This window comes from Hemicordylus capensis, chromosome 3 (assembly GCF_027244095.1).
Source record: "Hemicordylus capensis ecotype Gifberg chromosome 3, rHemCap1.1.pri, whole genome shotgun sequence".
Classification (NCBI taxonomy): domain Eukaryota; kingdom Metazoa; phylum Chordata; class Lepidosauria; order Squamata; family Cordylidae; genus Hemicordylus; species Hemicordylus capensis.
Window position 1 is genome coordinate 231,673,339 of NC_069659.1, and position 24,994 is coordinate 231,698,332.

General features: G+C 44.0%; 1 protein-coding gene across 7 annotated transcripts in view; it reads right to left on the reverse strand.

Moving 5' to 3' along the window:
- The window catches only part of LOC128350070 (broad substrate specificity ATP-binding cassette transporter ABCG2-like), a 55,854-nt gene extending 31,440 nt beyond the window's left edge, over nucleotides 1–24,414 (reverse strand). The window contains exons 1-4 of one of the 7 annotated variants that reach the window (XM_053307693.1): nucleotides 24,095–24,414; nucleotides 20,473–20,533; nucleotides 17,518–17,635; nucleotides 600–815 (exon numbers count right to left, since the gene is read on the reverse strand). In XM_053307693.1, coding sequence (XP_053163668.1) covers nucleotides 600–748 — 149 coding nt within the window. In that variant the 5' untranslated portion in view covers nucleotides 749–815; nucleotides 17,518–17,635; nucleotides 20,473–20,533; nucleotides 24,095–24,414. Of the gene's footprint in view, nucleotides 1–599; nucleotides 816–17,517; nucleotides 17,636–20,472; nucleotides 22,666–24,094 lie in introns of those variants that run through there. The other 6 variants (XM_053307686.1, XM_053307688.1, XM_053307687.1 and 3 more) reach the window with 6 other exon arrangements.
- Nucleotides 24,415–24,994: the final 580 nt, after the last annotated feature.

The window sequence follows — 24,994 nt, forward strand, 5'->3', positions numbered from 1 at the left end:
ATTTAGGAGGTTACCAGATTGTTCTCCATCACTAAATTCATCCAACATAGCACCGGGTTAGGTGGGAAACATGTTACTAAACCTTTTGAGGAAATGACAGCATGTTTGACTTTCTATACAGTAGCACTTTTGGCTAGCTCTGTTTACTATTGGGTGATATTTGCACAGTTCCACAATTTCTATGGCAGCAAAGCATTATGGGAATTGCACTTTTCTGAGAAAATAATTTGTTTTCTAAAAGTTAAGACCTTTGTTCTTAAAAAACAAAGCCATGAAGATAACATAGCTTATTATTTGTATGTCTGAAAACATTCATAGATATGTTACATTGTAACAAACTGGCATGGTGCTGATTTGCTTATATTGTGAGTCCAGTTGTCTGCTCCTATTCTGCTGCCATATTGGACCCTCAAGCAGCTGCTATCATATTTGATCCAAATTGCTAACAATAATTGTGTGTCCGTTCACACAATTCTGTTGACTGTGCAAATGAGGGAGGGAAGGAGAAATCAATGGAGGGGACAACAATTGGCTCCACCCACATATGACAGGCACAAACAATATCTGATTATTTTAGCTTGAGATGATCATTGCTTTACCTGACATCCTTGAGAACCTCCTTTTGTTCTCTTCCTTTCAGAGGAAATGTGCAAGGTGTGGTGACAGAGTAAGTAACATTCTGGAAAGCCAATGTTGGACCATGGACATTTAGCTGGGTAACAACATCTTGAATATTTGTGAGTTCCATTTCAGGCAGTCAGGTCACTTCGCAGTCGTGGGTAGATTATGCAATGGCTTCCCTTTTAATTCACCACCTGGAGAACACAAACAAACAAACAATCAAACAAACAAACAATCAAACCTATTTAACACCTTGCTTTTCAAAAATGTGTGTGTCTCCAGGTCTGTCTTGCTGCGTCTCAGCTCATTTCCCTTTACTACCTCAGAACAATCTTACCTTTATCTATAGCACATGCTGGAAAGTCATAATTCAGGCAAAGTCCTCAGCCCAACATTGTGCAAGCAGAGTTTTTATGAATGCTGATAAATTACTTTAGTTACCTTTGCAGAAATAATGGATCAAGGGCATCCCTAGAGTAACAATATTAGAACATGTTGGGTTGGTTCAGAGTGCGTGCACACCCCTCCTTGGCCTGTGCAAGCCTCTCAGTAATTCTACATCTGATTTATGTTAAAAAGGAATCAAGATCAATTGTGACATCTGAGCAGACCAATTTTGATTGAAGTAACTTGCCTAGGGAGCAAGAGGTTGCTGGTTTGAAATTCAAACTATGGGATTCAAACTTTGGGATTCAAACTTTGAATCCCTACTGGCATGTTTCCCAGACTATGGGAAACACCTATATTGGGCAGCAGCAATATAGGAAGATGCTGAAAGGCATCATCTCATACTGCACGGGAGGAGGCAATGGTAAACCCCTCCTGTATTCTACCAAAGACAACCACGGGGCTCTGTGGTCGCCAGGAGTTGACACTGACTCGACAGCACAACTTTATATATATCTAGGTTTATTTCAAGGAAATTGGTTAAAATAAATAAGATTTGTTGGTTTGGACATCATGACTTGATTTCTTCCTAACTTAAATTGAAAGTAAAATTTCTGGGAGGTTTACCTGGGCACGGGAGGGAGGAGAGAGAGCACACACTTCTGAACAGGCCCATCCTTTGGGAGGGGCAAGCGGGGTGACTGCCCCAAGCCCTGCACTATCACACATCCCACAGCCAGGCCCAACCACCCCCACACTCAGCCACCACTCCTTGCACCCCTCGCTTAGTAGCCAACACAAGTAGCGCTGAAGAGTTCATCACCTCCCTCCTCATTTGAGCAAAGAGAGGTGATAGGACTTCCCAGCCCCACGCGGACCGGATACTAAATGAGAGGCAAATGTGATTAGGCATCAGAGCACATGTACAGCTCTCATTTAGTATCCAGCTCGCACAGTGCTGGGAAGTTTGTTTGCTGCTCTCCTCACTGGAATGAGGAGGGAGGTGATCGGACTCCTTAGCGCTGCACTACTGGATACTCAGCAGGGGGGGGGGCGAGGAGCAGAAGCAAGGAGGGGGAGTGCTGCTCGCCCCCAGCCCTGTACCCTCCTAGGGACAGCCCTGCTTCCAAAGTTCAGGGACATCAAGCAGAACTAGACTTTAACTGTGGTTCCATGTGATGTCTAAACCACCCCTTGTATACAACCAATAGGCCAGCTAGCTCAGCATCTACCTCCTGACCATGGCTAACTACCAGGGTGTGAAGCTAATATCCATGTGCTATTATCAACTGCCAGCATTTGATTTCCAGGGGTCATCCCATGAAATTGATTGCCGGGAAATCTAGGACCAAGAAACAGAAGTACTTTTTCACACAACGCATAATCCACTTGTGGAATTCTCTGCCACAAGATGTGGTGATAGCCAACAACCTGGATGGCTTTAAGAAGGGTTTGGATAACTTCATGGAGGAGAGATCTATCAACAGCTACTAGTTGGAGGGCTATAGGCCACCTCCAGCCTCAAAGGCAGGATGCCTCTGAGTACCAGTTGCAGGGGAGTAACAGCAGGAGAGAGAGCATGCCCTCAACTCCTGCCTGTGGCTTCCAGCGGCATCTGGTGGGCCACTGTGCGAAACAGGATGCTGGACTAGATGGGCCTCCTTGGGCCAGATCTGGCAGGGCTGTTCTTATGAATTATATCTTCTCTGAACACCTGAGTTGCACTTCTGGCTTTAATTATTAGATACCAAGAGACCTATACTTCTGAAGTATAGATGTCACTAAACACATGGTAGATTGACACCAAGAACTGAGCTAATGAAGGAATTTGCTCCTCAGGTACTATCCAACATAGGGCTGTTCCCTCATTTAGAACAGATTAATTGCTGGACTCGTTTAAAAAAATATGTTGTCTTTTCTTCATTTCAGAAGTTCTGAGTACAGCCTGAGACTAGTGTCTAGCATCTAGGGGGGCTGATCAACACGAGTCTTCTCCTGTACTCAAGGCTGTTGTGAGTTGCAGTCTTTCAGGACCATTTAACCATGTCCAGCCACCCCACCCCACCCCTCTTTGCTTAGCTTAACAGCTTGAAGAAGAGTTCTGGATAACTCAAAAGCTTGCTTAAGATGTTGTGTCTTTTTGATTGAACCTAATAAACATAGAACCTGATTGTGAACTTCTGGATTTTTTTTCTAAGGGACCAACAAGCTGCTTGATAGGATAAAAGAAAGAATACAGGAATTTAGAGCTTGTAAGGTAGCTTCAGGTAACCAGGTTTTATTATAGATTTTATGACTGATGAGGCAAACTGTTGTGCAACTTGAAAAACTGACCTGTGTGCTTTTGTGATAAGGCAGGATGTATATGTCCGTAAGAAATGGCTAATTACTTCATCTCTTCCTCATTCTCCACAATGAAGTCCTCTGAATAAACTGACCAAATCAGGAACAATTCTGTCTATCTATCTATCTATCTATCTATCTATCTATCTATCTATCTATCTATCTATCTGAGAGAGTGAGTGTAAGGGAGGCAAAGAAGATAACTGAGGCTTGGATAGTGTCAGCTTGTCTCCTGACCTTGGTCTGGAGATATTTCATAGCCTCCTGTCCACCCACCTCCCCTCCCAGCTCGGTGTGGACAGCTTGGGAGTCCGGTCTGTGTAGTTGCACTGTGTCCTTTCATCTTCCTGAGTGCTGGCAACTATTTCCATCTGTGAGCACTAATTTTCATCTGCCCCAGCTTGGAGTCACCTGTGAGAGAGGCGACTCTGAGTTTTCTTTGGGGGAGCCCATAAAGACGGAGGGAGCGCCAACGGCACAGCTGGCGGTGCAGCTGGTTTGCCCACTGTTACTGAGACTTGGCTGAAGTTAATTTGTAATGTGTCTGGGTTTGTCTGGAGATGGGGAGACAGGGGGTGCCTTCGTTGACTGTGAGGCAGCTATACCGGTAGTGGTGGGGAATAGAAGAAGTAATGTTGGCAGGTCAGCAGGCCATTCCAGGGGAAGGATAGTCAGAAATTTAATAGCTGTCTCCCCTTCCGGCTGTCCTGCCAGCTCTTTGACCTCAGGGAGCATTGCCAACAACCCATATAACCTCACCTTGCTCCTCTGCAATGCCAGGTCGGTCCAAAATAAGCCAGAGCTCTTCTAAGATTTGATTATGGATGAAGGGGCCGACCTGGTATGTATTACTGAGACTTAGTTGGGGGAAGCTAGTGGTCCAGTTTGGTCCCAGCTTCTCCCTCCAGGATATTCTGTAGAGGGGCGGGTGAGGGGACGTGGGCGGGGAGGTGGAGTGGCTGTGGTCTATAAGGATGACATTTCCCTTACCAGGGTCCCTGTTGGGGTATCAGACCATATTGTACTTAAGTTTGGGGACCAGGGATAGATTGGGACTTCTGTTGGTGTACCGATCGCCCCGCTGCCCAACTGAGTCCCTTACTGAGCTCATGGACTTGGTCATGGGACTTGGTCATGGGACTTGGCCGTGGGACTTGGCCGTGGGACTTGGAGTCTCACAGACTTTTGGTGCTGGGGGACTTCAATGTTCGTTTCGGGACCAATTTGTCCGGGGCAGCTTAGGAGTTCATAGCGGCCATGACAACTATGGGCCTATTCCAAGTGGTCTCTGGACTGACGCACACTGCAGGTCACATGCTTGATTTGGTCTTTTACTCTGATCAGGGTGGTGTTCCGTGGGTGGGAACTCCTGTGATTTCCCCATTGTCACGGACGGACCACCAACTGGTTAAGGTTGGGATTACAACCACTTCCCACCTCCGCAGGGGCGAGGGGCCTATCAGGATGGTCGACCCGAAGAGGTTATTCGATCCAGCAGGATTCCAAGAATCCCTGGAAGGATTCAGTGTTGGTTTTGCCGGTGATCCTGTTGATGCCCTGGTTGAGAATTGGAACAACTTGCTCACCGGGGCAGTAGACATGATTGCTCCTAAGCGTCCCCTTCGACCCGCTCCAAAATTGGCCCCTTGGTATACAGAAGATCTACGGGGGCTGAAGTGGCAAGGTAGGCGACTGGAGCGCAAGTGGAGAAAGACTTGACTCGATTCCGACAGATTATGACATAGAGCACACTTAAAGATCTATGCTCAGGCAATACATGCAGCAAAGAAGCAATTCTTTTCTCCCCGTATTGCATCCACAAGTTCACATCCAGCGGAGTTGTTCAGGGTTGTGAGGGAGCTAGTATCTGCCCCCCCTCCCTTGAACCAGAATTTGGAAGCATCAGTCACCTGCTGTGATGTGTATAATGAAGTTTTTGCAGACAAAAATCTCTTGGATTTGGGCCGACTTAGATGGAGACTCCACAATTAATTTGATGTCTGAACTGGAGGTTCCAACAATTCCTCTTATACGATTCAACTAGATCAATTTCAGTTTGTGACTCCTGAGGATGTGGACAAGCTGCTTGGATCGGTGAGGCCTACCACTTGTTCTCTTGACCCTTGTCCAACATGGCTTATTCTATCTAGCAGGGAGGCTGTTGTAGGCGGCCTGGTAGAAATCATAAATGCTCCTCTGAGGGAGGGCAGGATGCCTCATTGTCTTAAGGAGACAATTATTAGACCTCTTCTAAAGAAGCCTGCACTAGATCCCTCAGAGTTGAGCAATTGGCTGGACAAAGTAATTGAGAGGGTGGTGGCCTCTCAGCTCCAGATGGTCTTGGAGGAAACTGATTATCTAGACCCATTTCAAACTGGTTTTTGGGCGGGCTATGGGATGGAGACTGCCTTGGTCGGCCTGATGGATGATCTCCAATTGGCAATTGACAGAGGAAGTGTGACTCTGTTGGTCATTTTGGACGTCTCGGCGGCTTTCGATACTATCGACCATAGTATCCTTCTGGAGCGTCTGAGGGGGTTGGGGGTGGGAGGCACTGTTTTACAGTGGTTCCGCTCCTACCTCTTGGACAGGTTCCAGATGGTGTCGACTGGAGATTGTTGCTCTTTAAAATCTGAGCTTAAGTATGGTGTCCCTCAAGGCTCCATACTCTCTCCAATGCTTTTTAACATCTACATGAAACCGCTGGGAGAGATCATCAGGGGATTTGGAGCTGGATGTTACCAGTACGCTGATGATACCCAGATCTACTTCTCCATGTCAACTTCTTCAGGAGCTGGCATATCCTCCCTAAATGCCTGCCTGGAAGCAGTAATGGGCTGGATGAGGGAGAATAAACTGAAGCTGAATCCAGATGAGACGGAGGTACTTATTGTGCGGGGTCAGAACTCTAGAGATGATTTTGATCTACCTGTTCTAGATAGGGTCACACTTCCCCAAAAAGAACAGGTCCGCAGTCTGGGAGTACTCCTGGATCCACACCTTTCCTTGGTTTCTCAGGTTGAGGCAGTGGCCAGGGGTGCTTTCTATCAGCTCTGTCTGATATGCCAGCTGTGTCCGTTTCTCGAGATCAATGACCTCAAAACAGTGGTACATCTGTTGGTAACCTCCAGTCTTGACTTCTGTAATGCGCTCTACGTGGGGCTGCCTTTGTACGTAGTCTGGAAACTTCAGTTGGTTCAGAATGCAGCAGCCAGGCTGGTCTCTGGGTCATCTTGGAGAGACCACATTACTCCTTTGTTGATGGAGTTACACTGGCTGCAAATAGGTTTCCAGGCAAAATACAAAGTACTAGTTATAACTTATAAAGCCCTAAACAGCTTAGGTCCTGGGTATTTAAGAGAGCGTCTTCTTCGCTACGAACCCCACTGCTCATTGAGGTCATCTGAGGAGGTCCGTCTCCAGTTACTGCCAACCCGTTTCATGGTCACACAGAGACGGGCCTTCTCGGTCGCTGCCCCGAGATTGTGGAATGCGCTCCCTGCTGAGTTACAATCCTCCCCATCTCTGGCTATTTTTAAAAAAAACATTTGAAAACCCATTTCTTTTATCCAAGCCTTCTCAGGTTTTTAATTAAAAAGTACTGTTAATTTTATGGTTTTTAAATTACTGTATTGTTTTAACTTTTATATGTGTTTTAATTGTTGTTAGCTGCCCAGAGATGTAAGTTTGGGCAGGGTATAAATTTTAATAATAATAATAATAATAATAATAATAATAATAATAATAATAATAATAATATCTATCTATCTCAAAATGACTTTCTAGCATCTTTTGATTATATCACATGTTCAAAAGATGTCAGCCTGCCCTGCATAGCTCCACATCTCCAAAATGTAGTCAATATCTCTTCTTTCATTTATGTGGTATCATGCACTGGCACTGCATTTTTTGAAGACTCTCCTTCAGATTTGCAGCTAGCAGGAAAAAATAAAGCATGCTCCTATCTCCATTTGTGAAATGGTTAATCCCAGGTATTTCTCCCCTTTTTCTGAAAAAGCATAATTGCTTAGTCAGGAAATAAGAGTTTCTACATCTAGCCAGTCAGTTCCTTATTTCAAATTTAGTTAGCATTCATATGGTCCTGTGTTTCCTAATTAGAGCTAATATGATGTGACATTTTTTTAAAAATGTAGATTATCAAGTCTCATATTAATAAATTGGTATGTTATCAGAGTATCATTTTCTATCAGGTCTTTAACAGAGGGTATCCTATATTTCCCCCAAACGAATATGTCTCCAATCAAAGCTTGTTCTGAAATCTGTTCATTAGAAAACATGAGGTAAATGGAGAAAGGCCTGGTGCTAATTTAAATCCATATATATTCCAAACAAAAAAGGGGGAGAATTCAAGCAAGGATCTTGTTTATATTTTCTCTTAGTTTGTTCCATTTGAAATTGTTACACTAAATGATTAATCATATCCACATTTCCTGCCTGTTTAATCCATCATCCAATCATAGCCAGTCTTCAAGCTTAATAATACTGATATATATCTGGAAAACCCATACCGTCTCCACTTACATATCTTCAACTTTGAAACCCCAGGGGGTTTACTATCCAGATAAAGCTAGCAAATAATTATTGCCTTTTCTCTTGGAAAAAAGAAGAAGACTATGTTGGGAAAGGAACAGAACCTTTGGAAGTATATGCATCTTTTAAACAGAAATTCTGCTAAACAAGAAAAGATGCAATTTTGATAAGTAGTCTCCATTATCTACGTATATAATTTCTCATGATTAAGCTCCACAATCTGACATACGTTTTCAGACATCTACATGCAGTGATCAGACTGCTGAATGAGGCTAGGCCATCATGTCATATACACCAGATTTGCTCCGGCTGTAGGAGCTTCCAGTTTGTTTCCAGGCTCAGTTAAAGATTTTGGTTATCACCTTTACAGTCCTAAGTATGTTAAGCCAAACAACAAATATTTATATACCGCTTTTCAACAAAAGTTTCCAAAGTAGTTTACACAGAGAAATAATAAATGAATAAACAAATTAATAAATAAAATAGATCCCTGTCCCCAAAGGGCTCACAATCTAAAATGAAACATAAGATAGACACCAGATAGTCACTGGAGGTACTGTGCTGGGGGTGGATAGGGCCAGTTACTCTCCCCCTGCTAAATAAAGAGAATTACCATGTTACAATGCTCTCTCTTTGCCCAGTTAGCAGGGCCAAAGTATCTGTTTTTCCTCAAATGAACCTGCTTATGTTATTCCCGTTATTTAGGAAGGCTCTCCCAAGTATCCTGAGTGTGAAGGACAGCTGGAATGTATATATGAGAGGGCTTTCAACTAGTGGCACCCAGATTGGAGAATTCCCTGTCCTGGGAGATTTATCTCATCCTCTCAGTCTCCTGCTTTAACAGACTTTTGAAAACTTATCTTTTAAAAATGTCTTTCAATCTGTCTCAGTTAGCTTCAGGAATATGTGCTCTGTTTTGGTATTTTCATATTGTTTCATTGGCTCTTCTTTATTGAATGCCATGGTTTTATTGTTTTATTTAATAGCTGTAAGCCACCTTGGATTTTGTTGGAAAGGCAGGATATAAATATTTTAAATGAGTAAATAATTCTTATGTATAATCGCATTAAGATTTTTAGCAGGCAAGATTTTAAAATCATGGTTCAGTAAGGAAATGATTTGATAGGACTCCATATTAGAAGGATCTTTACCTGGCTTGAGGAAGACTGCAATTTTTGCTTCATCTCAGCTTGTAGGTGTTGCAGGATTCTTCATACATTCATTAACTGTAGCAGTGGGTGGGCCAAGCAGGTCATCCAAAGAGTCTTTAAAAATTCAGCTGTTAACCTGTCTGGCCCTGGAGCTTTATTATTCTTAAATTACTCAATAATTCTATTTACTTCCACTTTGTGTAATGGGACTGTACAAGGTCCATGCCTTCCCTGGTTAAATCCAGTACATTCAAAAACATAAGCATATGTACAATTTTATCTTCTAAAAGTCTAATAGAAGTATAAAGGGTTCTAAAATAACTGACAAATTCTTGAACTATTGCTTTTGGAATAACAGCATGGTTATTATCCTTCTTAATTGGTGTGACTAATCTTTTATTATGTTGTTCCTTTTAAAGCAAATTAACCAATTACTGATTCCTTTTATTCCCTTTATCAAAGAAACACTGCCTAGAGAGTCTTATGGGTGTCCCCCCCCCCCCCGTATCTACACTCTTCTTTATTTCAAGCTCTTTCCTTACAATTTGGAATTATTCATACAAATTATGAGGAACAGAATAAAATGTACAACAATAATCTTTAGGATGATAATGCTCTATATCAATCAACTGAATCTCTCTTAGGTCTTTAACAAATCTTAGGATGTGAATTAACTGATTGGAGCAATGACTTTGATCTAATTTAGGATTAATCACTCCATTTAAGAGAATCCCACAGTGAAATATCACCCATGCAAATGCAGCTATAATCTTAAATAAATCTACACAAAAAGGTTCTGATTAGGGGCAAAATATTATTTAAAGTAATCTTATCCTTGTAATAGTCTTATTTACACATTATGTTCAAGTGTACAGTGCACACAAGTAGAGTTATTCACATGTTATATTGAATGCAGGTAGAGCAGAGCACTTCCTATCTGTACCATTCATTTGAGGGACCTCTACCCAGATTCATTTTTTAAAATGAATGCAGGTGTTGTCACTCACACAAAAACATCTACAAGTGTAGAGACATACAACATAATCAGGCCATACACATGACCAAAACTGCAGGCGGGGCGGAGAGCTGGTGGGGAGGCAGACTCCTGCCTGCCTCCCTGCACACGATCAACTCTCTACTCAGATATTGAGGCTACTCACATGGGCAGCCAAGCCCAGACTTGGGCAGCCCAACTTGGGCTTGACTGCCCATGTGCTTAGCTGGAATCCCCAGTTTGCTCTGCTGCTCAGCCAACACACAATCGGTGCCATGGTGAGTGGCAGAGCAGGGAGCCGGAGGAGGAAGTCCAGCATCCTCAATGCACCATGACATTATTTCCAATGGAAGTAGTGTGTGGTGTGCAATTATGCACGAGCTCATAGTTCCAGTAACACCCTCTTGCACAGCACCGTCGCCACATGTGTCAGAGCCCTGCAGTGACATTGTCCACAGAGATGAAAGCAGGTGTGGGGATGCTTCTGCAGATTCCTAAGGAGTGAGGATGCCGCTGCCAATGCATGGGCCCCAAAGAAACATCCCTGTAGTTTTTCCCATTGTGAAATGGGGAAAACTGCAGAGAAGCTGCTTTCATGCCCACACATCGGCCACAGTGACACCAGCACTTAGGAGTCTGCAGAAGCACCTCTGCACCTCCCTCTGTCTCATAATGGCTACAAGAATGTCAGCCAGTGCCTTTAAAATCACAGCTGGTGCAGGAAATAGGAGACCACTAAAACTTTGGGTATCAGCATGAATCAAAAATAAAACATGGGTTTGTGATCTGAACCCATTGGTCAAAATAGGCTGTTCCAGTTCTTGAGTCAAAATACCTCAAAAATACTAGAAGCAAAGTAAGAAATGTCATGAGTATATTTGGACGTTAGATGGCACTGTTTGTTCACATTTGTTCTACAGGAACATTCAGCAGCTACAGAACCAGTGGGGTGATGCTGTTGATTGCATTTCCTGCTGCTTGGCCTACTGCCTACTCTCTTGATCACTGAAGACAGGGCTAGTGGAATTAAAGATGTGTCGCTTGAAAGTGGAGTATCTCAGAGGCGGTTCTTATGCGCAGCCTAATCAGGGTTAGAGATGCCCAGCCTGGGTTAGGCTGTGTGTGAGAACTGTGGGGATCAGGCCCAATCCTTGTGGGCCAGCAGGTTAAATTAGCTGCGGTTAAGGGAGCAGGTGCTTCCTTACCCCTGGTTAGCTGCTTGTGTGTGAGGACAGGTTGTTTCCAGCCCGGCTGCACACGGAGACAAGCACCTAGAGTGCCCGTCTCTTGGGGGAATCCCCCAATGCAGCATGTGTGTTGTGCACTGCATTGTGGGCTTCACGGAGGCTGGGACAACGGGACCCGGCCTCAGATAAATCCGCCCTGCTTTGCGCTGCACAGAGCAGGGCTGATTGTGTGGAAGCATGGAGTGTGCTCTCCCACCAGGCTTACAAGGATTGTCGGGGGGTGGGGGGGAAGGCAAGGTTTGGGAAGCCTTTCCCCCCGCTCACCCAGCAGGTTGTATGAATGCCCCCCTAGACAAATGTTTGTGGTGTTTCAAATTTCAAACATAAGCTTCAAAGACAAAACTTGCAAGTTAGTATTCCAGCATCCAAATAGATCCCCAAAAGATGGCTTGTTCCAGGAAGGTGGATTAGCATCAAGTTGACATTAAGATATTACAATGATATTGCAGGGAGGTTGGCCAGTTGAAAAGGAATATCTTGTGTCCCCTTAAATCCTACCCTTTCACATAGGTCACTGGTATATCTCTTTAGGCGCCAGCATTCCCAAATGTAATCAGGAGCAATGGGGTAGGTTTTTGCTTATGAAACTGTAAAACACCATGCACTTTGAAGACACTATTTACATAAGAAACCAAAATGGAACCCGAACCCCAAAACTGGATCAGAGAAGTTTTTCAGTGAACCAGAACAGAGCTTGAACCTAAAACTCAGTCTGTGCAAAGATTTAGTTCTGAACAGCTGATGCCGAATAATCTGCACAGCCCTGCTGCCAGGGGCGTAGCTAGGGGAGAGGGGGCCCGTGTTCATCCCTCTCTCTGGCACCCCCCCCCCCGAGTGAGGGAGATAATGAAGAAAATAGGGATTGGTGGAGCAGGAGGGCCCTCAGGAGCTGGGGGCCCATGTTCTTTGAACACTTTCGCTCAGTTGTAGCTATGCCCCTGCCTGCTGCACTATGAGGAGGTGAGCAACACCAGGGCCCGAATGACTAACCCACTCCCTACAAGTTCTGTGGGCCCTATGGAGCCCCTGCTGCATTCCAGCGTCATCTTGGAAGGTGCACGGAGAGGGCTGGGAAACGGAGGCCTTTTCCAGCTCTTTCCTTGTAGAAGCCTTCTAGGCGCCTACTAAAGACACAGGCATCCTTTCCTTTTTTGTATCTGGTTGGCTAAGAGGAGGAGCTTCCCTATGTTCTCTTGCTACTTGTTCTACTATCCAGTCCAAAAGACGTGGAATTGCTTTATCAAAAAAAAGTCAGCCATGGATCTGAGCAGGCTTGTCATCTTTATGACATTATGCTGACATTATGCGCAAGTCTAAGGGACATCAATGCTGCATCACTGTGGCGCCACTACTTCCAACCAGCAATGGTGCAAGCAGCATCCCTGCAGTCTCCCCCATTCGCCACAGTGGGGAAACCATGTGAGCACTGCTTGCATAACTGCTGGCTGCAGACAGTGGCACTGCTGCTTTCACGTCCACAACAGTGGGTACGCTGATGTTTTCTGTCCCGCGTAGACTAGTACGTCATGTCAGCCACTATTTCTTGACAGTAGGATGACAGAAATTCAAGAAGTGTAGCCTCCCTAGTATGGAGCAGGGATGTGCACGAACCATCGGTTGGACGGTTCGGCGGCGGGTTACCTTTAAGGAGCAGGGAGGGTGCCCTTACCCCCCGCTCATGTTCCCCCCGCCGGCACTGCTGCCAAAACTGCTGGTGTGGGCCTGCTGCATACCTCTTTGCAGCCCCGGTCAGCATAAAACTGGAAGTGCCCAGTGCACGTGCGTGCACATATGTGTTGGGCACTTCCAGTTTTACGCTGACCAGGGCTGCAAGGAGGTATGCAGCAGCCCCGCGCCAGCAGTTTTGGCGGTAGTGCCGGCAGGGGAAACGTGATGGGGTGGGGGTAAGGGCACCCTCCCTGCTCCTTAAAGGTAACCCCCCCCACGCCAAACCAGTTGAACACCAGACTTCCGAACTGGTTCAGCGGTCCGGAGAAGGACCACCAAACCGGTTCGTGCACATCCCTAGTATGGAACATTCCTAGGGATGTTCGTGCACATCCCTAGTATGGTAGTCTTCACCTATTGGCGTCAAACACTTGGTTACATGCATCCAGGAAACTTGACTCTTAACAGGTTTCCCAGACTCACATACATAGATAGTTAAGAACTACACCTGTAGTTCTTTCATTCTTGACATGTTTGCCATGGAAAACACTAGTATATCCTAGGCAACAATCATAACACGTGGCATTACTCTCAGTTTCACCCCAATTGCAGGTTCGTTTTGTGAGCAAAATCAGCATAGTCCACTTGCATTATGTGTGTTGCTACAAGCCAGAACCTCTCATTCCACTGAGGGAGAAATCTGTTTTCCTGTAGGATATAGCTTGGTTCCCTCAACCAGCTGGCTATAAATGCCTGACTTTTCCACTTCTTGGTTCTCAGCATTCTCCTCTAGAAGCCTCTTCTTAGCATGTGGTCTGACTTGACTGTAGGTGCAAGGAGCCTAGTGCGTGTCTTTTTAAGACTCTGCTCCTGACTTGACAGCATACTTTACTTTTTACTACCTTATCCTCAACTATTTCTCTCATTAAGGCCTCCAGGCCTACTGTTTTTGGGGAGGGGATGACTTCTGAACCAGCATTAATTAGTTTCAGCTGCCACCCAAAGCTTGCTTCTTCAATTATCCTCTCCAGCTGCTTTCCCCAGAGGCTTAACCACTTCCCAACCAATGCCGGACCACTGTTGCATGAAGCTTCACTTTTTTCACCTCCTTTCTAGTCAGCAGTCCATGTTGGTTATGTGGGCTGCAGTGAGGTCCAGGTTGAAGGCCTTCTTTCCCCTAACTGTACCATCAGAATGCAACAACAGTACTTCAGAAAACCTGCAACTCCCAGTAGTCATGCTTCATAGAATATACAGTGACAACCCAGGTTTGCTACCAAATGTACATTCAACAGGGAAGGATGGCTAATCCCACCTTCCTGACAAATAAATAATGTCCTTGCAGGATATTATTTATTTATTTAGCTAAGTGTACAACCTGCCCTCCAGCAATATGCATTCAGAGCACCTAATTGTTAATAAAAAAACAGTTTTAAAGTGACACTACTACTATTTGACATCCAGACTAACATGGCATGTGCTGAAAAATGTTTTGTGTGTGCAACAAGGGAAGAGCGATTTTTGCCAATCTGCCATCCCCTCTACAGCCCACGGATCCTCCTGAAAATATGTCCCTGAGGGTTGTGGGACCCTCAGTGACATATTTTCATGAGGCACAGAGAACTGAAAAAGGAAGGAGAGAATTAGCAAATGCTGCCTCTCCCCCAAGGCATGCACAACATTAGCCCCGATGTCAGCCAATATTATTTATATATTGCTTTCCCACAAAAAAGGATTTGCAAAACAGTTTACATAGAATAATCATCATAATATGTCATAACAATAATGAGCCACAAACAAAAACAAAAATCCCCTGTGTCAGACAAAAAGTTATATGTCTGAGGAATACTAACTGAATCTGTGCATCGATGGGATTCAGAAATGTACATGTACAACCCAATGCTGAGAAAATGGTTGCCCCTGAAAATGCCATGCACCATGAAGTATGAACAAAGACGTTTAATACATTAACCAAAATAAAAACATTATAAAAAATGGTTACAACACTGTAAAAGATAATAGTAAATTATATATGAACACCAAATGGAAATCCTAATAATAACCAATAAGAAAAAATAAATGATACCCATATGTACACTTCTTCTTCTTCTTCTTCTTCTTATTATTATTATTATTATTTCAATTTCTATACCGCCCTTCCAAAAATGGCTCAGGGTGGTTTACACAGAGAAACAACAAACAAATAAGATGGAACAAACACATATAAAAACAACAACAAACAAATATAAAAAAAAATAGATTCTGACGCAATGATACCAAAGGCTGATGTCCATGAATGTCCATACTAACTAATATAAATAATCAAAGAAGTACTGGGAGGATGAACACATGCTGAATGAATGACTTCTTCAAACAAATCACGCTGTGCTTTATCCAGATATCTCCTCCACCGATGTGGGTGTAATAAGATATCAAATGGCAATCGATGAAAGCGCCAACCAATGCCTCAAATGTTGGCAGATAGCAATGATGAAAGTGCCAAAATTAGTGCCCAACAGGCATCCAGGTTCTATGCCCGTTTTGAGGTCACCCTCTACCTCATGGGCAATCATTCATATGTCTCTTTCTTATTGGTTATTATTAAGATTTCCATTTGGTGTTCATATATAATTTACTATTATCTTTTACAGTGTTGTAACCATTTATTATTATTATTTTGGTTTTGGTTAATGTATTAAATGTCTTTGTTCATACTATATGGCGCATGGCATTTTCAGGGGCAACCATTTTCTCAGCATTGGGGTTGTATGTGTACATTTCTGAATCCCATCGATGCACAGATTCAGTTAGTATTCCCCAGACATATAACTTTTTGTCTGACACAGGGGATTTTTATTTTTGCTTGTGGCTTCTTGCCCTGTGGGGTCCCTTATCTTGACATAACAATAATGATAACAACAGCAAAAATAATAAAAGCACCCAGGAACCACAGAAGTAGAGCAAACCCAAACTCAACAGATGTTTTAGAAGGGTTAAGAAAATAACAAGGTCCTTGCTTGGCACTAAGGATGTGTAAGAGGAGGTGCCTGTTCATTCTGGGGGCAACATATCCACCTCACTGGATGTCACCCTTTAGGAAGTGGGAGCACCCAGAGAAGGGCCTCCAAGTATCATCCTTTTCTTCTCCTTCATTATGGTCACTGACCAGAGATGACCCTTGAAGTATGATCTCAACATATGGGCAGGTACATATAAGCAAAGATGGCCCTTCAGGTGCCCAGGACCCAAGCCACATAGAGCTTTAAAGGTAAGCATCTGCATTTTGAACTGTGCTCAGAAACTGACTGGCAGCTAAGTGAAGCTGCTTCAAAACTGGCAGGACAAACATGATGCAACTTAGAAGCATGATTGTGTCACATTGCCTTTTTGGATGTGCACATCAAACACCACGGGTGTACAGCCAAAAATAATGTCTGAGCCAATCTTCTCTGTTCAAACCATGTGAATCCCCTAGAGCGCCCACTTTTCTCCCTCCCCCACTTACACCCCTCCCCACTGACAAGGGAAGCAAGAGATGAGAACAGCAGGCCAGCATCAAGCCATGATTATTGCTGGGTGTTGACGAGAATAAATGAAAAGAAAGAGGGAGAGCTGTGAAGAGGTCACTTTAGTGGCTCTTTCTTTTTTTCTCTCCGAGAAGGAAGTTAGAAAAGCAGAGCCCTCAAAGCGGCATTGAAAGAAGGGCAGAGACAGGATAATGTGCTGGGCTGAGGAAAGGAATCCCCGAGTGCGAACTGCAGGATCTTAATTATCTGTCAACAATTACTCCTTTCAGGGTGGAACATATGGTAGATGGTTTGCTTAAGAAAGAAAACAAAAATACTTTAGAAACTTAAATGATGTTGGAAAAATAGTAGACATTGCTTTAAAGGGATGCGGGCGGGTGGGTGGGTGGGGGAGAGGCATGCTTGAGTCCGGCTTCCTGCAAGAATCAGCAGGATTTGGTTTTCTTTGACGGTGCTGTTCCTGCTGCATGTGGCCAAGATCCATTCTCTTTCTCAAGGGAACATTTTCTACTCACAGATTATTCAAAGTAATCACAGGAGCATCTCTTATCGAGGAAATGTTAAGTGAGGGGCAGCTTCGAGGTGGCACCATAGACAAGATTTTGGTTGTCTTCTGTTCATGGATATCTCACTGGTTCTGTTGCAAATAGCAACACTGACAGGAGCGGAGTGCACTGGGGGCAAAGTCCTGTCGAGTCACAGAAGAAGGGTGGAATTTCAAACAGTGAACACCACAGCTGGCTGCATGTGTATCAGCCTAGTTCAATTACGTGGGTAGACATTTTGCTGAGTTCCTCATTGGCTGAGTTCACAGAACTGAGCAAGAAAGGTGTTCGGCTATCCTACAGAAAAGACTTCAGATTTAAGTGCCTCACTGGTGCCACTGATCACACACATACAGTAAGGCTATGCCTGAAGGAAATTATCGGTTCTGATCAGATTCTGCATCATGGTGACAATATACAAGGGAGGACGCCTCCAACTGAGCCAATCAGTCTGATGCAGAGGCAGGGGATGAGGGTCCTTACCTGAAACCAAGAAGCGGGCTCCCTTCTTCTCATACACGGGGATTGGCTTCCTTCCAGGCAGCCACAGCAGCAGCACTTTAAAATGCCCCCTTTCCCCTCTGGAATCTCCTCAAATGCCCTGAGTAAAAAAGAAACATCATCACATTGTGTCCTTTCCCTAGTGCATTACTAGGGAAGAAAAAAGGCTGCTCCCTATTGTTACAGGGCCCAGTCATCCTCCCCACCCCCCCCACCCCCAAAAATGCACCAGGAAAAGGCCACAACATTGTGACATGGCTTCCTTACCCTGGGCATTGTGGGGCAATTCCAGAGGGGAAAGGCAGCCTTTTAAAGCACTGCTGCTGCTGCTGCGACTACCTGGCAGGCAGCCAATTTCCATGTAAAGGACAGGCAGAAGCCGGCTTTTTTGTTTCTGGTCAGCCCCCTCCCCCCAATACAGTTCAATATGATATGATACGATGCAATATTATATTGTTTCACACTATATCTTTTTACTGAAGATTTTTTCCATTGAATCATGTCTGATGAAAAATCGTCTGATACACAGCCCTAATACGTGAGAGCCAACATGGCGTAGTGGTTAGAGTGTTGGACTGGGACCAGGAAGACCTGAGTTCAAATTCCCATTCAGCCATGAAGCTCACTGGGTGACTCTGGGCCAGTCACTTCTCTCTCAGCCTAACCTGCCTCACAAGGTTGTTGTGAGGAGCATGAGTATTCACAAAAAAGCAAACAGTAGAGGCACATGCTCTGCCAAGTGGGCATCATTCTTTTTTTAAAGGAGTGCTATAGCTGGGGCTTCATCACAAATAAACAAACTGTTATATCTCATTTAATACATAACTTTAAGCAATCAAATACTCATTTCAAACTTGGGTCCCTAGAACAGGGATTCTCAATGTGTGGGTCCCCAGATATAATTGGACTTCAACTCCCATAATTCCCAACCAAAGGCCACTGGGGCTGGGGATTATGGGAACTGAAGTCCAATAACATCTGGGGACCCACACGTTGAGAAACTCTGCCCTAGAAGTTGCTGAACTACAATTACTTAAGGCAGTGGTTCCCAAACGGGAGACCTCCAGTTGTTGCTGAACTACAACACCCATCATCCCCAGCTACAATAAATTGTAGCTGGGGATGATGGAAGTTGTCATTCAGCAACATCTGGAGGCCCCCAAGTTGGGAACCACCCTTAAGGCTATTGGGCCTTTGAATGTTGGGAGCTGTAGTCCTGAAAGATCTGGGGACCTATTTTAAGAACCCCTACAGTAGAAAATAAATGACTACTTGACTATAAATAACAGTTCCCACAACAAACAATTCAGAATACTGCTGTCCTAGATCACTGCATTTCCAGATAACTGCATTTCCTAGATAACTAGATTACTGAAATAAACAAAATGTTGCTTTAAAAAAAGAGTATTTCGTTTGCAGGAGAAATTAAAAATTAACCAACCTCAGAACCTTTCCAAATGGGGAATTCTGAAGATAAGCAGAAATTGGAGGTGCAATACTACCAGTACTTTAGATGTGCAGGATAACTTTACCTTTTTGTAGGGATGTGCAGGGAACAGTAAGAAGCAGGTAAGCAGGTCCTTACCTGCTCTGCTGCTGCCCAGCCGCTTTCCCAGGCATGGCGTTCGCTCTACCAAAGGCTGTGCACGGCTGTGGCGCTGTTCCCTGCAGTCGGCAAGTGGCATTGGCACACACGGCTGCCACACATGCCCAATTCTCCTTCTCAACCACTAAGCTAACCAGGCGACCTTGTGTCAACTCCATGCTCAGATTAATCAAAAATCAAATTGATTGATAAAAAAATTATTCTTACTTCCATAGTTTAAAACAAACTGCCTTTTTCAGAGAAGGCATGACTCTACCTCCCCTGCCGAGAGACACTTTCCTGGTGCCAAGCTCATAATCACTGATAATAATCAGCATCCATTCATATGTAAAAGAGGACAGATTTAACCTTTCACAGAACCATCATTGTGCCCTGAAGCCATTGGATTTTATGAATTCAAATGTTGGCTGAATTTGAGACTATCCTATCGCTTCTCGGCCTTTTGGCTAAGATCAAGTGTGTAGTGTAGAGAATATCTTGGTTGAGAATTTACTGATGCTTTTATTCTTCTAACACTCCTTTCCTGCTGTGGGTGCAAAATATTCGAAAGATCATCTGAAGAGTAGATTGGCTAGCAGCTTTTTCAACAGCCGGGCCTTTTTGACAGCTGACAGCCACTCCTCCCCTTCAGAACACACACACTCCCCGCTGAGATGATGGGGTTGACTCCTTCGTCTGCCTTCAGGAGAGTCCTGAAGACACATTTGTTATATTTAATGGTTTAATTTTAATTTTGCTTTTAAGTTGTCAGTTTAAAAAATGCTTAAATCTTAATCTTATTGTATCTGTTTGTTTACAGAAATCTTACTGTAATCTTACTGTAATTGTTTCTTTACACCGCCCAGAAATTAAATGTTTAGGCAGTATAGAAATGAAATACTAAATCAATAAAAATAAAACGGTCCAATGAGCAGGCAGGCCCAGATGCAGCAGCTAGTGTGACCCTGGATGATGCTCTTCCTTCCCTTACTTATCTTCTCCCTTCAAGACAGGGGGTGGGGAACAGAGCAGAAGGAAGTGGGGCATGATCCTCCCTAAATTTCCTCCTGCTCTGTTCCCCGCCCTCTGCCTTTCAAATGGCAGAGAGTGGGATGAACAGTAGTTGCTGCCACCACCACCAGGTAAGAAAGATGCGGGGTGATAAGAAGACTGGGGGAAGACTGGGGGGAGGTAATTGGAGTGGTGGGAGGATTGGGAGGGAGATCATGGGGGTGATGCGTGTCAGGCAGTGGAAATTGAGGAGGGGGCAGCAGCTCTTCATGCTACCTCAGGAACTGAGGGGCTTGGGGCTGGCCTCTGTGGGTCTCACTTTGTGTCTCACAGGGTCTTACCATATCAGTCCATTGTTGGAGATTCTTTGCTGCTTCTGTCATGAACCCCAAATATTTCCACCTAACAAATATAAGCAAAACTGTTAATTTCAAAGCAGGTTCGCTCGCTCACACCTCCACTAACAGCAGCGGCCTACTACCCCTTTTATTTTCTTCAACAGCAAATGACTTCACAGCTATCTGCCATTTTGGTGGGCATGAAACAACGGCAGCTCCTTTTTTCTTCACCTCCCCCTTCTTCCTTTTATTTTAAAATGTCTGCTCCACTTTTGGATTGAAGCCCCTTCCACTCTTGTTCTGCACCACTGTAACAATGGGATTGGATAACACTCTGTAAGAGGCAGGGGGGTAAAAACACATGAGCCTGTTTGGTGTACTGGACAGGGTTGGATCTGGACTGGGGAGACCTGGTTTCAAATCCCCTCTTAGGGTACATGATGCGATACATGAAATCCACTGTCAGTCATAGGGAGAAAGGAAAGCTGAATTAGATGGGGACCATGATGCCGGGGAGAGGGTTTAGTCTTTTCTTCCTGGGCACTTTCTAGATTACCTGCTCAACACTGGCAAAATGCTTCAGTTCAGGAAAATCGCATTCAAAATGTATATAGCAAGCTACCAGCAAGGGGAGCAGTCTCGCAAAAACAAACAACCGGAAATATAGCAACCTTTTTATGCCAGACATACAACGTTATAGCAATAAATTGAAGCAATTAAATCCGAAACAAGGCATCCGAAATGCGGATGGCGCCCTGCTGATAGCATAGGGACCGCGGTGTCACAACACAGGAAGTGCAGAAGCACACTTCGCAGATATATTGTGACCCCATTGCAGGGTCTAATCTAGAAAGTGCCCTGCATGCACCATTTCCCAATTCAAATTGCCCCCAGAACTATTTGTCTCACAAGGGAAAATTTACAGCATCCACATGTACAGGGCATCTGAAGGTTTTCTCCTGTGTATTGAACAGCAGCTTCTGAGGGCATTATTGTTTTTTTAAGGACAGTGCTTAAGATAAGCCTTTTGTTCTGTTGCATTTTGTAAATAAGTTGCTTTTGTTCTAGGAAATTGTAAATCTAATATTTATATACCACTTTTCATGAAAAGATTACTCAAAGCAGTTTATATAGCAAAAGAAATAAGAAAATGATTCCCTGTCCCAAAGGGGCTCACAACCTAAAAAAACCCAGAAAGGAACATTAGCAGCAGCCACTGGAGAGACTCCAGCCCGTCCTGGGGTTGAACAGGGATAGCTGTTCTCTCCCCCTACTAAATATGTCACCACGTTAAAAGACTCCTTTTTGAACTTTTTAGCAGGGGTTATATCAGCAAGAAGTACATTTCCTATTAACAGTTGAGTTATTTGTCAGCAAACCTCGTCCCCTCATTTGTACTCTCCTGTCCCTACTAGAGATGTGCACAAATCATCTTTTGCTATTCAATTGAATCAAATAGCAAAAAATCGAATTGATTCATCAAATCGGCCCATCAATTGATTCATCAAATCGGCCCTGTTGGCCAGCCACAAATTGAATCGGATATTCATGAAAATCAGCAGATCATCCATAGGGAACAACGGGGAACTTGAATCACCTTATTGTTCCCCATGGGTAGGTTTTAGGGGTACCAAAGTGGGTCGGTGGTGACCCAACCTGCCTACCACCCAACTCAGAAAAAAATAAGGCAATCAGGTGATTTTTAATATTTTTTTGAATTATTATCTGGGTTTGTAGGTCATTGACCTCTCTGACGATCCTCTCCTGAGGCACAAAAAACAATTATTCTCTTTGCCTCCAAGCAGCCACTTATATATATTTTGATAATCTCTCCTTTGGCATCCCCCTCCTTGCTCTTTCCCCCCCAGCCAATGGAGGAACAGTTGTCCATGCTAACATTTGGTCTGAATGACAACAAGCCAATCAAGAAGCAAGGAGATCTTAAGCCAATCAGAAGTCTGTGCCAAAAAACCAATCAGCAATTGAAAAACACAGAGGCAAAATTGTGCCTGCAACACAAATCATGCAAATTGATTGATGACGAATTGAGGATGATTCGAGTCACCCACGAATCAGCCCCTTCATTTAACAACAACAACAATTAATATTTATATATAGCTTTTTAACAAAAGTTTCCAAAGCGGTTTACATAGAGAAATAAGTAAATAAGATGTATCCCTGTCTCCAAAGGACTCACAATCTAAAAAGAAACACAAGATAGACACTATCAACAGTCAGGTACTGTGCTGGGGGTGGATAGGGCCAGTTACTCTCCCTCTGCTAAACAAAGAGAATCACCACGTTAAAAAGGTGCCTCTTTGCCCAGTTAGCAGGGCTGCCCAGTTAAGGGGCAATTCAGTTTAGAGGCAAATCCACGAATACCCCCCGATTAATTAATGAATCAATTTGCACACAAATCAAATTGCACATCCCTAGTTCCTACCCTATTCCCATCCCACCCACCCACCCAATTATGTGTGTCACGTTTTTGTCCAAAAAGAAATCTAACTTACAGACCTTTTCATCTGGTACAACAAGCTAGGCTGCAGGTGCAGGGCTTCACAACCTGTTCTCCTACTGGTCCCCACCCTCACTTGCTGTGGGGCCACTGCGGATGGAGAGAAAAGGAGGGGACCAACAGAAGAATGGAGTAGGATATGGAGTGGCTGCATCCAGTGCTTTGGAGCACATGCAGGTATATAGCTGGGTGTAGATCTGCAACCTCAAAGTGGGATTATTTATATCTCTTCAGGAAGCCTGAGACTTTCAAAGGATGCTCTGAAACTATCTTGTCAACTATTATAACAATGATTGCACCTCTGACTGATAAAGGTGATTGTCATTGCTTGGTTACTTTGCATCAGTCTTATGATTTTGGATCTTGCTTTAGGAAAATCCAGAGTGTCCATATCATATGCACATAGGTTCTCCAAGACTGAATGTACAATGTAATGGAAGAACCAGCCATTTGCACTTCTTATACTGCTCCCATAGCTTGCCTGCTGCACACATATCCAGAGTGAGGGAATGTGTGGAGAGGAGCAGTACAAACCCTGTTCACACATTATGTTCCATGTGTGTACGATCAGTATACAGTGGCTGACATGCTAAGCAATGTTAGAATGACAGTGTTATGTTGCGTTTGTGCAGTTATGCAAGAGTGCTCTTGCACAAATGCAAAAATTGTGTAAGTGTAGTTGTGAGATGGTGTGTGTCATGTTGGCCAACATCTTTACTTATTATAGTTTTGTACTTACATCTTTAGTAGCAAAACATACACACTCATTAACTGGCACTGATATTGCTTGCAGGAATCAACAATGCAGACGTACAAGAGGATAGAATTTATTCACTCAGGAAGATGCCCTTGTGCAGATGAGTTAAGGGGTGGGTGGTGGGAAGAGGATGTGGGGTGGGATGGGAGGGAGGGACATGTGATGAGAGACGGAGGAGAGAAAACGGCACATGCTACGCATTAGGGTCGAACCTTGGTAATGAAACCTGGGCATATTCCCACGTGGCATAAATGTAACACAGAAAGTGACCCTTGAACATGACAGTCCTGAGAGTACGAGTGGAGTGAAAGTTGCTTACTGCAAGCTGCTGAAGAGCAAACATTACTCACGGTGCTGAAGCCCCATTGCCAGCCAGACCGATCTGCTATGACAGAGCTCCTTCCAGCCTTAGGTGCATGGGAGGATTACAAGGCAGCTCTGTCTGAAGGCCTGGACTCCTCTTGCATTTGGATCGTCAGATTTCTCTCAGCATGTGCCTCCGAAGTTCTGGGACAGATGCAGAAATGGAGCCCTGCCTCTCGCTAGACAGAGCCCTTCCTGGGTTGTGTTTCCTCCCCTCTGCTGTAATTCGAGCTCTTACAGGCCAGCCCCTCCAGACAGCAAGCCATTTTTTCCCACTGTTCACCTTCTGATTAGCTGCCACAAGATGCATCTCTCTCTCTCTCTCTCTCTCCCCACAAGCTGAGAGTAGAGGAGGGCGGGCTGCTCTTTGCTTATTTTTTGTTTTTTAATCTCTCTAAATAGCAACATAGGAAAGGGGAGAATATGTAAAATGAACTATTCTAGGTTATCAGCTAGCAAGCAACGTATGTGGAAGCAAATATGTTTTCACAAATAATGCTCCTTGTTTCTCCTTTTGAAAGCAGAAAACCTTTAAGAGAGCCGAGTAAATCATGGAAGGGGAGTTAACTGGTTTTTTAAAAACAAACACAGGAGTTTAAATAAAAATCCTGCCCAGATGTGACACTGCTCATGTGAGTAGACAGCTTACTTTCTGAGCTGGATCAAAATGCCAGCCATTTTAAAAAGAGGAGGTGTCTGTGTATGCTGCTTATGTATCTGTAGAATTCTGAAATGAGAAGCATTTGCTAGAGAGTGAAGGTAAAGTTGTGCCGTCGAGTCGGTGTTGACTCCTGGTACTGAAGTAAACATATTATAAATGTTTAAATGATTTTAATTGTAAACCGCCCAGAGACACAAGTTTTGGGAGGTATAAGCATATATGTTAA